General features: G+C 44.1%; 1 protein-coding gene across 1 annotated transcript in view; it reads right to left on the bottom strand.

The window, feature by feature from the left end:
• Nucleotides 1-979: 979 nt before the first annotated feature.
• LOC134454259 (sialate:O-sulfotransferase 1-like) overlaps nucleotides 980-14435 on the bottom strand; it is a 35676-nt gene continuing 22220 nt past the window's right edge. Inside the window, exons 5-9 of the mRNA XM_063205158.1 lie at nucleotides 12953-13074; nucleotides 9839-10010; nucleotides 8736-8900; nucleotides 8010-8210; nucleotides 980-2451 (exon numbers count right to left, since the gene is read on the bottom strand). Coding sequence (XP_063061228.1) covers nucleotides 2099-2451; nucleotides 8010-8210; nucleotides 8736-8900; nucleotides 9839-10010; nucleotides 12953-13074 — 1013 coding nt within the window. The 3' untranslated portion in view covers nucleotides 980-2098. The remainder of the gene's footprint in view (nucleotides 2452-8009; nucleotides 8211-8735; nucleotides 8901-9838; nucleotides 10011-12952; nucleotides 13075-14435) is intronic.

Below are 14435 nucleotides of genomic sequence, written 5' to 3'. Positions count from 1 at the left end.
TTTTTTTCTTCTTCTTCTTCAGGTTGTCAAGTGCATGGACATACAAGGAGTATAGCATCCAACATTATCTCTCTCTCTTTAGTTCTCACTAAAACACAGGGACCTCTGAATTTGTACAGTCTGGTTGGCTCATTCCTAGCTCTAGATAACCACTCACTGCGATCAAACACATCCTTCACACCAATAGGCCTACCTGATAACCTCACTGTACTAATTAAGCATCAGTGGTTTTAAGTGTACCTTGTTTGGTTTATGTAATAATAATCAGTGAGATGAAAGAGTAATGATATCTATGATTTCCAGTCAAGTCAAGCTGTTGCATCTTCAACTCTTCAATCATCAAGCTCCATGCTATCAGCCAGGCTAGCACTGTCATACAGTATGACCCCTCAGCTAGATAAAGGACGCGGCAGTGAGGAAAAAAACTGATATTCCATCACAAGAGTGCCTAGCCACTTGGCATGGCGAATAATAGTGACACAGATACACTACTGTTCAAAGGTTTGGGGTCACCCTAACTTTTCCAGTTATCTTTTGCAATTCAGGTTGTAGCAGACATATTGAGACTTGAAATGGTTCAAAGGTAAGTACCGAACAGCCAAAGGTGATACAAATGTTTGATTAGTCTTCAAATTGGTTAAACTGGACAAAAGAGTGAAATCTAACCAACCCTTTTCACACATTTATTACATAGTAGGGATATGTGTTTTAATTCCTTTTCCAATAGACATTCTTTGATTGATTAGAGAATGAATGGAACCATTCTGTTTCTACCCTTTCCAATGGTAGGTGTATGGCATTTGTTTTGTTGCCATCTTGACTACAATTTCAAGTCAAAGTAGCTGCATGAATTTCTAGCCATCAGAATGAACCTACTGTGATGGGACCTGTTACCATGAATTCACAATTCACTGTCTTGGACAAGTTTTCAGTGTACAAGCCCATGGCATGCAGCGTTGGAAAGCTTAGATTGTCCTCTTTCAAATCATATGTATAACATCTACCTGTAGCAGCTTGTGGATGGCCAGAATCAGACATCCATAGTTGCATGCATGTGGCTCGTGGAGCTCATTGGAGTGTGACAGGAGATTGTGGACAGCATCTCACCCAGGTGGTAAATCAATGTAGAGATGCAACTGGCTATTATTCATTTTTCCAATATACTGTCAAATCGGATTAGTTGTTGTATAAATTCATTTCAGAGAACAATGACAGCAAAATGGATTTTAATCCAGAACTGAAATTGAAATAGAATAAGCTTAATTGTCTGAAAAAAAAAGTATTGTGGGGGAAAGTGTGGTGACCCCAAACTTTTGACCAGTAGTGTACGTAGGAGGGGGAAAGGGTGGGGTGGGTGGGCTGCTGTGGAGAAGCACGGTAATACACCTGTTCATATACTGTATAGAATCACTGCTCATTGGGACCTAGGTTCGAATCCAACCCTCCACATATCTCTCTCTCTCTCTTACCACTTTTTCCTGTGTGTGATATTCACTATCCGGTCCTTTCAAAAGCCCGGAGAATGTACTTGAAAGTAGAAAGTGACACACTGGTACTCCCACCACCAGGACTGACCCAATCAATTTGTCTTTCTGTAATGATGGGTTGTGGGTGAATTATAAGGTCTTTAAAAAAGCCAGCTTTACAGTAGGAGTCACAGATTTGGGTACTGTACGTAGTTCCTTGACTGCTCCATGCAAGGTCCTTGCAAGATAAGATCTGGGCAATCTCCATGAATCCCCGGTACGCAGGGCTAGACTGGCCATCTGGCATTGTGGGTATTTCCTGGTGGGCCCCACACCCTCGTGGGCCCCTATTTTCAGAAATGTAAAAAAATATAGATATTTTTTCACATTTCTGGAAATAGGGGCCCACAGGGGTGTGGAGCCCACCGGTGAGTCAGTTCTGCGCCGCTAATTATGAGAGGCCCCTTTAAGCCAAAAGTGCCCGGGCCCTATTTCTCCCCCAGTCCAGCCCTGCCGACACCTTTAAAGTCCCTTGGAAGTCCCACGGACGGTATATTATGCACATGGAAGTGACTCCTACAGTTACAGGTGAATGGTCAGGCCCATATGAATGTGCCAATGTTATTCCATGATCATCTGGGCAGGTACTCCTGTGGAAGGCCCGTCAGGTTGCTTTCCCTGAGCGCCTGGTCCACGGCGCTGATGTAGCCGTCGATCAGTCGCCGCATTTCCGCCGTGAAGGGCTCAAAGGTCGGCCGGCGCGCCCCCGAGCGCTTGAAGTGACCGTCCTTGTTGCTCTCTGCGCACAGCAGCCGCTCCTCGGTGACGGTGGCGTTGAGGAATTTGGCAATGGCGCGCAGCTGGGGGACCAGCGAGTCCTGGATCTCCTCGTAGTGAACCACCAGCACGTGGTGGCCATAGCGGAGCCAGTCCAGCACGTGGGAGGCCCACCACGACGCGTAGCTGCCCACAAACTCTGGCCACTCTGGAATGGGGAAGGAAAGAGAAGAGGGAGAAAAATCAAACAAGCTGCTAACAGCTTTTCATACATAACATCAACGCTGTGTATCACATTTCGCAGTACAGCATATGCATACAATACCATAGTTTTTTACGTAGAATAGATGTATAGGTTTTTAATCTTCATCTTCCATACTTTAATCATAGAATTAAGTAATTTAATTGGTAATATTTATATTCTGAATGAGAGCAAAGGCAGTATAGTGCATAAATGTGTAAAAATGTGAAAGACATACCACATTACTGACCACAGATTCGTGGTGGTCATGAAGTGCATTACTTTTATTTTACTGACTCACAATTACCTTCTTGCTGAAGCAAACCCATTTTTAGACAGCCAATTACTGTATTATGCACTGACAAGGTCGGGAAGCGGTTCCCAGACAGACACATAAACAGAGACACCACCATACCACTACTGACTCCTGGTTAAAAGCCTTCGATTTCACAATAACAGCATGTGACTGTAAACTAGAGTTGGGATTTATGACTCATGAAGGAGATCAAGATCTTAGTGGCTCCTTCCTTTCAAAGAGCCATTCAAAAGCCTCTTTTTGAAAATATTCATTCAACGTATTTATTCAGTGTAAATATGATCTTTGCCTAATATATGTTGTAACATTCAATGTTAAGAATGTAGAATCCAGAGATCACTTTGTATAAACGACGGCTATTGTTCTTGCCAATCTCTGAGGCACTGTTTAAAAAATATACATATATATTAGATTACTCACATAAAGATCACATGCTCAAAACATAAAGAAACGGAAAAGCAAGGCACCCAGCAGCTGTGATTCGGTTCCCATCCGAAATCACATGTCTTGCCGTTCAAAAGAATCGGTTTCTTTGTTTGTGAACGTCACAACACTACAGTAAACATTAATGCAGGAGAGGTAGGGCGGATTCACCAGACCAAGAGATTACCACTACCAGCGTGATACGCTGGGTACCTGGTTGTGCAGACCCCACACTAGGATATTTATCATTCTTATGGCCCAGGCAGTTTATGGAAGACATGATCTTCATGTGACAGGCACAAGGACACCTTAATAAAGTAAATTGAGCGAAGCAGAGGCTGCCAGTAAAAACATGGAGAGAGGAGAGGAGGGGAGTGGGCATGGTGGAGAGAGGAGGAGAGGGGGGCGGGTGGAGAGAGGAGGGGAGGGCAGGAGAGAGGAGGGGAGGGGTCCTGGTGGAGAGAGGAGAGGAGGGGTGGTGGAGAGAGGAGGGGAGGGGGCCTGGTGGAGAGGAGAGAGCAGAGGAGGGGGGCTGGTGGAGAGAGGAGGGGAGGGAATGTGGCCTGGAAGAGAGAGGAGGTGAGGGAAGGGGAGGTGAGGGAAGGGGGCTTGGTGGAGAGAGCAGGGGATAGGAGGGGTCCTGGTGGAGAAAGGAGAGGAGAGGAGGAGAGAGGAGAGGAGTGGTGGAGAGAGGAGGGGAGGGGTCCTGGTGGAGAGAGGAGAGGAGAGGAGGGGTCCTGGTGGAGAGAGGAGGGGAGGGGAGGGGTCCTGGTGGAATTGTGTTGCTGAATGATTAGAGCGCCTGCATGATGGATGGACATGTAACCTTGGAGACAGAGTTTTAGATACAGACAGAGAGTTTCAGACACAGACAGAGGTCGTTTCCCAAAATCTACCTCCCTCTCTCTTCCACTTATTTCCCCATCTCCCACTTAATCGCTCTACTGTCTAATCAAATAAGAAATATTCTTAAAACAAGGCTTGCTGCTTGCTATTCTTTGCTCACTCAAAATGCCTCACCTTGGCTGGCACGTCTTTTCGTGTCATGGTGCCAAAGCTTTGGTAATATCTCGCTCAATCCCTTTGTGGCCTTTCTCTTGCCCCATTTAAATTTCATCTCAAAAGCTGCCCATTACATTCAATTCAATTACACTACATTTATAAAACACTTTCATCCAAAGAAACAGTTATTTCGGTACCCCATCTGCAGGTTTTAAAAAAAGAACATATTGGGTGGGGTTTTCTTTTTATTTGTGGACCTAGACTAGACTTGAAATCAGGTGGGATTTACTGCCTACAGGCCATTTTTGATTATTTCTTCAGTAAAAACATGGAGAGGAGAGGAGGAGAGAGGAGGGGAGGAGGCCTGGTGGAGAGAGGAGGGGGGGTGTTGGTGGAGAGAGGAGGGGAGGGGGGCTGGTGTTGAGAGGAGAGGAGGGGGCCAGGTGGAGAGAAGAGGGGAGGGGAAGGGGCCACATGATGGATGGATACGTAACCTTAGAGACAGAGTTTTAGATACAGACAGAGGTTGTTTCCCAAAATCTACCTCTCTCTCTCCCACTTATTTCCCCATCTCCCACTTAATCGCTCAACTGTCTAATCAAATAAGCAATATTCTTTTAAAAAAAGGCTTTTAACTTGCTATTCTTTGCTCACTTAAAATGCCTCACCTTGTCTGGCAGGTCCTTTCGTGTCATGGTGCCAAAGCTTTGGTAATATCTCGCTCAATCCCTTTGTGGCCTTTCTATTGCCTCATTTAAATTTCATCTCAAGAGTTGCCCATTTCCTTCAATTCCATTACACTACATTTAGAGGACACTTTTATCCGAAGCAACTTCAGAGTTATTTAGCTACCCCATCTGCAGGTTATATTTGTGGACCTAGACATTAATAGACTTCAAATCAGGTGGGATTTAGTGCCTCCTGGCTATTTTTTGAGCAGTTCCTGGGCTGGAAATCATCAATCACATCTGGTAACCCTGTACTTTTTCGGGTCCAGTCCCCTAGAGCAATGTGGGATTAGATGTTTTGCGCAAGGACACCTCAACCATAGAGGAGGGTGTAGGAGACCCCCCCACATCATTCCTGCTGGTATAACATTCAAACCTGCAACAATTAATGTTGTTCATATATAGACGTAGTTCTGGAGGAAGTCCGAGAGTGATTGACAGCTGTCATTACTAGCTCCCGCCTACGCACAAATGCACTGTAAATCCCTCCTTTCCCCTGTCACCCCCTGTCATGCACGAAGGCTGTCTGAATTGTCCCACCGCCTCCCCCTACTCCTCCATTTCATTAAATCACCCAGCTACAATCAGTCCCTCCAGTTTTTCGCGATTCAGCGATCGCGTGGATTCATGCAAATTCAATGATATTCCGCATAATTTCGCGATGCCACGTAATTCCTGTAAAGCCGCATATTTCCCGCAAAATTTCAACATTCTGTGGAGTTTATTGATTTATATTTTCGTCAAAAAAAATAAAAGTGTGACTACAATACCACCGGAGACGAAAACCAATAGGAAGCATTTTTGTTATATGTCACTGAAACATTGAAAAAGAATTGCCTGCTATTTCGGAAGTCGCGACCCTCATCTCAGCTGCTCCGCGTCTCTCCTCCCCTCCCTCACACATACACGCAGGCGTCGGTGCTGCTCACCCGTGACCTTTTTTAACAGCAGTAGCCTACTTTTCAGTGCAATCCTGGCTGGAAAAAGTATTGTAGTCCATTTATCCATGACGAAGAAGTGTATGCAGTCATGAAATAGTGGCGGTGCTGTCGCACAGTAGCAAACATCTTACGTTACATTTTTGCGCAACAGATCTCCACTCTCCCCTGTCGCTTTCATGAGCATGCTACCCGACGGTCGTTGTCTGATCTTTTTTCAATGTTCGCTAATGTTTGTATTTTAAGGGTCTATGTCTATGCGTAGGCACAAGCCTTCTGATAACAAGCACTGTAGTGCCTATCGCAAAGGATTCGGAAGTGTGGAGTTTTGCAACTTGTTTCAGTCAAGGACACCGAGATAGGAAGTGAACGGCCCTTCCACGCTTTCACTGTGTTATTGCAATAAAGTCTTGCGAATCCATGCAACCATGCACACAACCATGTCAACGAGAGCGTGTATGCCATCACAACTTTGCATCAAGCAAATAATAGGCCTATGCAACAGCTTGCAATACGAGCACGAGAGAGAGAGAGAGAGAGAGAGAGAGAGAGAGAGAGAGAGAGAGAGAGAGAGAGAGAGAGACGCGTCTTCCAACAGGTGACATTGTAACGCTTGCATACAGCCTGGCTACTGTACCCCGCGACGCTCTTCATTAGCCTACTGGTAGGCTATACCCACAAGTATTTTTTCATAACGCGCAGTCCCGTTTCCCCCCGAAGTCGTTCTAAAATATCGACAGAGATTTATGAGTGTCGCGGCCTTGATTTTTTTTAGGCTACACATTGGACGCACTGGGTTATAAGACGCTCTGGCAATTTTTGACAATAGGTCTATTTTATTATTCTATTATAGGCCTAATAGGAAGTGTGTTTCTGAATCTCTCTCTCTTTTGTCTTAAGCCTGCTTCTTAGACTGATTGTGGTTTTCAGTTACCAAAAAACCCAGAAATGGGTGCAAAATCTTTGCAAAAAATTTGAAAATGCCGCAAAATCTTTGCAAAAAATTAGAAAATGCCGCCACAAAATCAGACATTTTGACCGCAAAAATCACAAAATCCCAGTGCAAAATCCTGGAGGGACTGTACAATTCCACTGTACACTTAGGGGGTGGAAGCGGATCTCATCCCACATGAGCTCCGTTTAAAGCATCCCATAGAGGACTGAGGCCAGATAACATGCCAACACACCACACCAAGCACTCGAGGGTAAACTCTTGAATTAGGCAATGGCTGCCCCATCAAGTTTTAGCAATATTTCCCCTCTCATACACTCCATGACATGCATACAATAATTTGCTCATCTCATTGAAGTGTTTGCTGTGCCGTTTCCGTTTCTTCAAAAGAACAGTGCTCACACGAATAATGGCGATAAGGGCCTAGCATTAAAAATATTATATTTATATTTATTATTTATACTGAGACAGTACCTGAGAAACAGCCACGGTGGCCCGAAACGTTTTCCTGGTGAACCAGAAGCTATGTGTTGACGCCCAGGGGGCTGGGCTACTGGTTCACCAGGAAACCGAAACGTCTCACTGTAATGAAATGAATGAAATGGGAGGTCAATGGTGTGCCCTTCATCTTTGCTTTACTCTAGGACTATATCTGGACGCTGCACAGGCTTTACATTTAAAACTGAAAGCGAAAGCCCAACTGGGAAACTCCAACTCCCATTATCATTGTGACACAGCACTCCAAGGCACACAAATGCACACTGCACATAAAGAAATTGCATTTATGCCTCACCCGTGCAAGGGGGAAGCCCCCAATGGCGCCCAAAAGGGAGCAGTGCGGTGGGAGTGGGACGGAAACATGTTCAGGGTACCTCAGTCATGGAGGGGAGCACTTTTTAATTACGTACTTTGGATGTATGTATAGAGCACTATACCAGAGATATTTTAAGTATATAGAGATATGCCAATGTAATAGGTTGCTATGAGCACCTAAAATGACCAGGTTCCGGTCTGCCTAAAGGGGCGTGTCATAATACGCCTAGCATTGAATAGAACAGTGCTTAGGTCTGTCTAAAGGGGGATTTCTTCCCCTCCCCCTTGCAATTGTAGAACCCGGAAACAATGGGCCAATGGAACCTCTCTCTCTCTATTCTCTCTGACTATACCTTTGCTTTTCCAATGCTGGTCTGACGCGTAGCCCAGGTGTCCGGCACACTTGCGGTTGAACTCAGCCATGAGTGATCGGTAAGGGTTGCGGATCAGCAGGATGGCCGCGTCATAAATTTCAATGTCCCGCTTGCCGCTCTCGTGAGTCTTCACGCAGATGGTGCGTCCACTCTTCCAGTAGTCTTTCTCACCCTTGAAGCCTTTTGCATCGCCAGTAAACAGTCACACACACAGACACACACACAGACACACACACAGACACACACACACAGACACACACACACACACACACACACACACACACACACACACACACACACACACACACACACACACACACACACACACACACACACACACACACACACACACACACACACAAAAGATAAGTGATATGACCTCTGAACAGTCATTTCCAATAATAAAATGCAAAAGTAAAAAAATGGAGATACACCGTTTTGCAAATAAACCCTTCAATTTATCTACATTTATAAGTTGCGCACACACAAACAGCAGACCTGACATCCGTCTGGTAGGAATTTTAATCGGTTTGACAATTAGCTCTACATTTATAACTCACGTCTCTCCTCTCCAGCCAATCTGACAGGCAGGGCTCCATCTTCTTTCAGGGGCCAGGATAACAAATGAAGGTAATTCAAGCAATTGATTTGCTGCCTCTTGTTAAAAAGTAAAGCTCTTGGCTCTCAGGGCAGTAAAGGAATTACCTCGGTTGTAAAGAGTCCCGTCAAAGTAGTAGCTGCCGGTGTAGTAGCCGGTGGCCAGCTCGATCAGGTGCCGCACCCAGGTGTTGCCGGCGCCGGGGAAGCTGGACAGCGCCACCAGGGTGCTGGTCTTCTCTGGAAGGAACTTCCTCTCCGTGCACCTGGAGTCTGGGACAGCACAGGAAGTGGATATTACATGACATTACACTTAGCTGGCGCTTTTATCCAAAGCAGTTACAGTTATTTACAGTTACAGTTATTTACAGGGTATTGGTTACAATCCCTGGAGCAATGTGGGGTTAGGTGCCTTACTCATGGGCACTTCAGCCATGGAGGGAGGAAGGGATTGCTAAGACTGCTAAGGACTGAACCAGCAATCCTGTGATCTACAGTACAGTACAAGTCCCTAACCGTTACACCACGGTTGCCCCATATGCAATCAGGATATGCCATCAGAAAGTCAGAGTCAGTAGAGTTAGTAGACAGTAGAGCTATAAAGCATGACAAGGGAAAGGGTGACAAGGGAAATGGTTTGTCAGTCTAGATAAATTGTACATTCAATGACTCCATGCACCCTAATTTAACGGCTCAATGGTCATTAATGGTCAGGAAGTGGATATTTAATCATAAGCAGCAGAACCAAAGCTGAACAAAAATCGCCAGCAAAGGGAAGCAAAGCAAATGGTTTGTCAGTTTAGATAAATTATACATTCAGGAAGTCCATAGACAATAATATAATTACTTGGTCAGTTGTTTTTTTGTGTATTATGGTAGTACATTTTTTGTGAATTCTATACTTTCCACTTCAAGAACTTTTAGTATTGGGTTTTCCACTTCTATACCTTTTTGAGATACAGAGTAGGCAAATTCATGTAAAGTAAGCTCCCTACTTTTAGTTTGTCTACATTTAAATGAAAACAACTGGTAGCTCAAGGGCTGTTGTTGACATCTGCAGTGTGTTAAACCCCAATATGTATTCAGTGCGGCGGCAATAGGCTCAGATGAAAAAGGCACGTTTACATTTCATTTGGAAATCATTTACATATAGATGACTTATTATCGCTAATCTATAAACACCGACGTCCGTCGTCCGCCTCTGACCTTACCCTGCACAGGAGTTTGGTAGACCTGGCAATGGAGCTGATTGGTTGTCACCATGGGAACCGAGGTATTATCTGGGGCACAGAGCTCCTCCCCCACAGGATCATGAAGGCTGAAGGGAGGAGTCGCGTAACCGCAGAAACAGTGTGGTGATTGGAGGATGGCGAGTGGGTACTCCTACATGGAACAAAAAAAAATATATGATCAGCAGAGGTATATGTCCCAGCTTCACAGAGTATACATCCTCAAACCAGTGTATTTTTTTTAAACTTTAAATGCTTTCACAACTATACAAACAACAATAAACATACCTTTGAAGGATATTTTAAGATGAAGGTCTATCAATCTAAAAATATCCCTCAAAGGTATTTTTATTGTTGTTTGTATAGTTATCAAAGCATATACAGTCCAGCTGACATACAGTATGTCCAGCTGACCTACCAGTCCAGCTGACATGTACACAATTTCCCAGTTTTTTAAACCAATCAGAATCATAAGTGCTCAGACGGACAGAATGAAACCTGATGGTCAGAGTGACTTTACTGTAAATCCTTCTCCGATACAGTATGATAGTCAAAGTCTTTGCAAAATGAACCAGCTTGTGAGGAGAATCTTCCACGCTAAAGGGCACATGTCATTCTATTCCTTTTCAGCCTGCGATGACTCAGACTGCTGGCTGCTGGAGTCCACGTAAATGATGGGAAATAAATCTTTCATTTAACTCATCCAGTGTAGTCCCAGTGTAACTCTACTCTCTTAACTTTATTACTTTACACAGCCGTAGCTTGTTTACTGTACGTTGCCATTCATAACCTTTCTTGGATTAAAACATCTATTAGGGTAAGAGTCTATTCTGGTAATCTGGCATACAGGGCATTTTCCCCGGTGGGCCGGTTCTTTTGGATGATAGTGTGCCGACTCATTCTTACCTGTATTTATGCTAGCTACTAGATACATTCACCGCTGTGTCAGCAGTCAAAAGCAAGACTGCTGTATGAATAATATCCTGACATATACCTTTTATACCTCTTGCTTGAAGAGCAAGAAATGTCAAAACATGATGTGCGCTATCATCCGTAGCTGTCAAACACTTCAAACATATGTTTGAATAACAATTTTTAAAATATGTCACACTGGGGAAAGGACTACGTCAAGGCATCCATACTAGGGGGTGTCATGGCATACTACATTAAGGCACCTATCCTACCGTATAACAAACACAGGCAATTGTCCATGACGACCCAGGTTTCAGTCCAGCCTGAGTCATATCCCAACCCAACCACCCCATCTCTATCTCCACATCATTTCCTGTTTACCCCTTCAACTGTGATGAGTGGAGGTGCGAAGCGCACACCAGAAAAAGAGGTGCTGGCAACCAGTAAAACACTTGCAGGAGGAGAGAAGTGCCACGTGTGACCTGAGGAAGGCCGACAGGCCGAAACGTTGTCACCTTAAAAAACTTGTTTATACAACTCGGGAGCGTGCGACACTTCTCTCCTCCAACCCCTTCAACTGTCCCATAAAGGCAAAAAAATACCCTTCAATGTCACACTGGCAGACGGCCATATTTAATCACTCACAATAATATAGAAATCAATACAGCCATCAACACATGAGGGTGAAAACATTCCTGAATGTCAATAACATATTTTTAGATCTCATCAAAAAGCCATTTTCAAAAAAAGTGCATGTGGCGCATTGCAATAATGCAGCATAACATCAATGGCCTTGAATACCGATGAGGTTCGTGTCCACCCTCGGTCATTTCCCAACCCTACACACTCATGATAAAGACAAAAAAGTCTTAAAATAGCCATAAATATAAAGCCATAAAACCATAAAAATATTTTTGAAAAAAGTTGGCTGACTCGTTTGTTTTTGTGCTGAACAATGTGACAATAGAGATGAACCCCCACCAATGAACACCACACAGCTGCAGTCATTCATTTGTGTGCCTTGCATCTACAGTATGCTATGTTTCTGATTTCTTTCATACTGTTGGTTTTCTTTCTGCTACATTGTATGCCTAACAAGTACTATTGTTTAGTTTGATGATTTCTTTGTATTAAAACAACATAAAAGAACAGAAAACATTTGATGACAAAAAAACACAACTGCAATTTGCAATGGTGGGGGTGCCAGCGCCCCTTGCCAGCTGCAGGTCTGGAGTGGATTTCTAGAAACCATAGTTGCTAACCACGTTAGCTACTTTGTTGTTTGCAATGCAATTTGCCATTGGCAACTACCCAACTGGCTAACAACTACGCTGTCGAGAAAAGCACCCCTGGGTTGGTTTCAAAAAAAGGTCCAGGTTTTTTTTTTAATTACACAACCCCTTCTAAAATACAAAAAAACAGCAGCTGCCCTTGTGAACTGTTTGCCCACCAGGAAATGCCCTGTATGCCAGATTACCAGTCCAGGCCCTGTTGCCTGCAGGAATCACGGTGAGAAAAGCACTAGCGATGACGATTGATTACGGAATCAACTGATTTTCTATAGGGACACATTAAAGTTTAAACAGCCTGGTTGTCTTTTTTTTATTGGAGCGGTAAGAAAATCGAACCTTCATCGGCAGTCTGCAGAACGAGCCATTACCCTCTCTAGGACAAAGGAGCCGCAGACAATCAATGGCTGAAATCCTCTTGGATGAGCGTGTGATTGTGGATGTAGAAAGGTGCAATGCAGTGTGCATGGAGTGGAGCTGAAATACTGATTGGGGGTTGGTGTGTGGAGGGAGATTTGTGTGTGTGCGTGTGTGTGTGTGTGTGTGTGTGTGTGTGTGTGTGTGTGTGTGTGTGTGTGTGTGTGTGTGTGTGTGTGTGTGTGTGTGTGTGTGTGTGTGTGCGTGTGTGTGTGCGAGTGTGCAAGTGTGCAAGCCTGCATGTGTGTGTGTGTGTGTGTGTGTGTGTGTGTGTGTGTGTGTGTGTGTGTGTGTGTGTGTGTGTGTGTGAATGAGTGAGCGAGCGAGCGTGCGTGCGTGCGTGTGTGTGTGTGCGTGCAAGCGTGGGTGAGTGAGTGAGTGAGTGAGTGAGTGAGTGAGTGTAAGATTGAGAAAGACAGAGAGAGAGAGAGAGAGAGAGAGAGCGAGAGAGAAATATAAATAGAAAGAGAGAGCAGACCTGATCCATGCAGACTTCTATGCACGCCTGGATAGTGAGGTTGCGCTTCACAGCGCGGACAAACGCCGCCGCTGTCATGTTCTCTGGAGCTTTGAAACAGCCGCGGTAACGAACATTCCTGTCTGGAAGCAGGAAGAAAAGAAAAGGAGGACAGACAGGTGGAGGCAAAAAGAAAGAAAGTACATCATGAAGTGAGACATAGAGTGAGAATAAGAGACTGGCAGAGCAGACAGGCATCATTGACTCTTTCAGAAATATTTCAAAGCAAAGACTCCTTTCTGCTTCATTGCTCAGTACATTGCTCAGTATATTTATAGTATATATACAGTAGGCTATATTATAGTAGTAGAGTATATTTGAAGAGTCTGTTTGCAAAACGGTGTATCTCCATTTTGTAGAATGTTGGGAAATTTACATTTTTGTATTGGGCTTTCCATTGCATTGCATTGAAAAAGTATGTTCTCAAACTATTTGAATGGCAAGAAGGCACATAGGTGATAGGCCCTCTGAACAGTCATTTTCAATAATAAAATGCAAAAGTAAAAAATGGTGGATAAAATTGCAGCTATAAAATTGCATGAAATGTTGGTTTTGCAAATAAACACTTCATTTAAAGGCACTTAGTAGGTCTCCATCACAATCATTTTCACACTGCCACCAAAAGGGGTGGAGGGGGGGTGGTGGCAATATGATAGGGTATAAAGTATATACAGTTGAGGACGATATTATTAGCCTCCCTCCTGAAATTAGACATTTCTCTTGATTTCTCAGTGAGAATGACCATTATGAACCGTTTCTTTTATTCTGGAAACAAATACACTGATGGAGATAATGTCCAATGAGTTGAATTTGCATTTTTCTATCTTTACAATGAGTTTAAACAAAAAAGGGCAAAAATGACAAGGACAAAATTATTAGCCCCCTGATCATTAATAGTCAATATGACGCCATTTATGAACCAAAACCGACAACAGGCACTTTGATCAGTTGTTACCTAGGTTGGCACATGCCCCACTAGGGATTTTGGCCCATTTCTTCACTGCAAAGTGTTCTAGCTGGTCCAAATTGCTTGGATGCTGAGCATAGACATTTGCCACAGACTCTCTGGACTTTGAGTGGGTAATTCCAGTATCATGGTTTTAGTGTCCTTGAAGAACCCCTGAACTAATTTAAATGTTTACTTTGGGTTACAATGTTGTTGGAGGACCCAGTAATCCAGATCCAGACCCAGACTCCCTGTGTCTGAGGCTGAATAACAGTCTAAAAACTTGATGCCCCCACCACTATGTGTAACTGTGGAAACTGCTTAGTCTCATTAGACCAAAGAAGCATTGGACACCTGCCTAGATGATTGTTATTGACCTGGCCTCACCTGGAGCTTTTATTTCAAGAAGGACAGCTGTTAGGGCTTGTCATCATATTAGGCTTTGGGGCCATCATCACAGAAGAACCCTTTTATAAAGGCGGTGCATATCCGAGTGTT

This window comes from Engraulis encrasicolus, chromosome 8 (genome assembly GCF_034702125.1).
Source record: "Engraulis encrasicolus isolate BLACKSEA-1 chromosome 8, IST_EnEncr_1.0, whole genome shotgun sequence".
NCBI classification, from domain to species: domain Eukaryota; kingdom Metazoa; phylum Chordata; class Actinopteri; order Clupeiformes; family Engraulidae; genus Engraulis; species Engraulis encrasicolus.
Note: the sequence above shows the minus strand (reverse complement) of the source record. Positions and strands in the feature narration are given on the sequence as shown.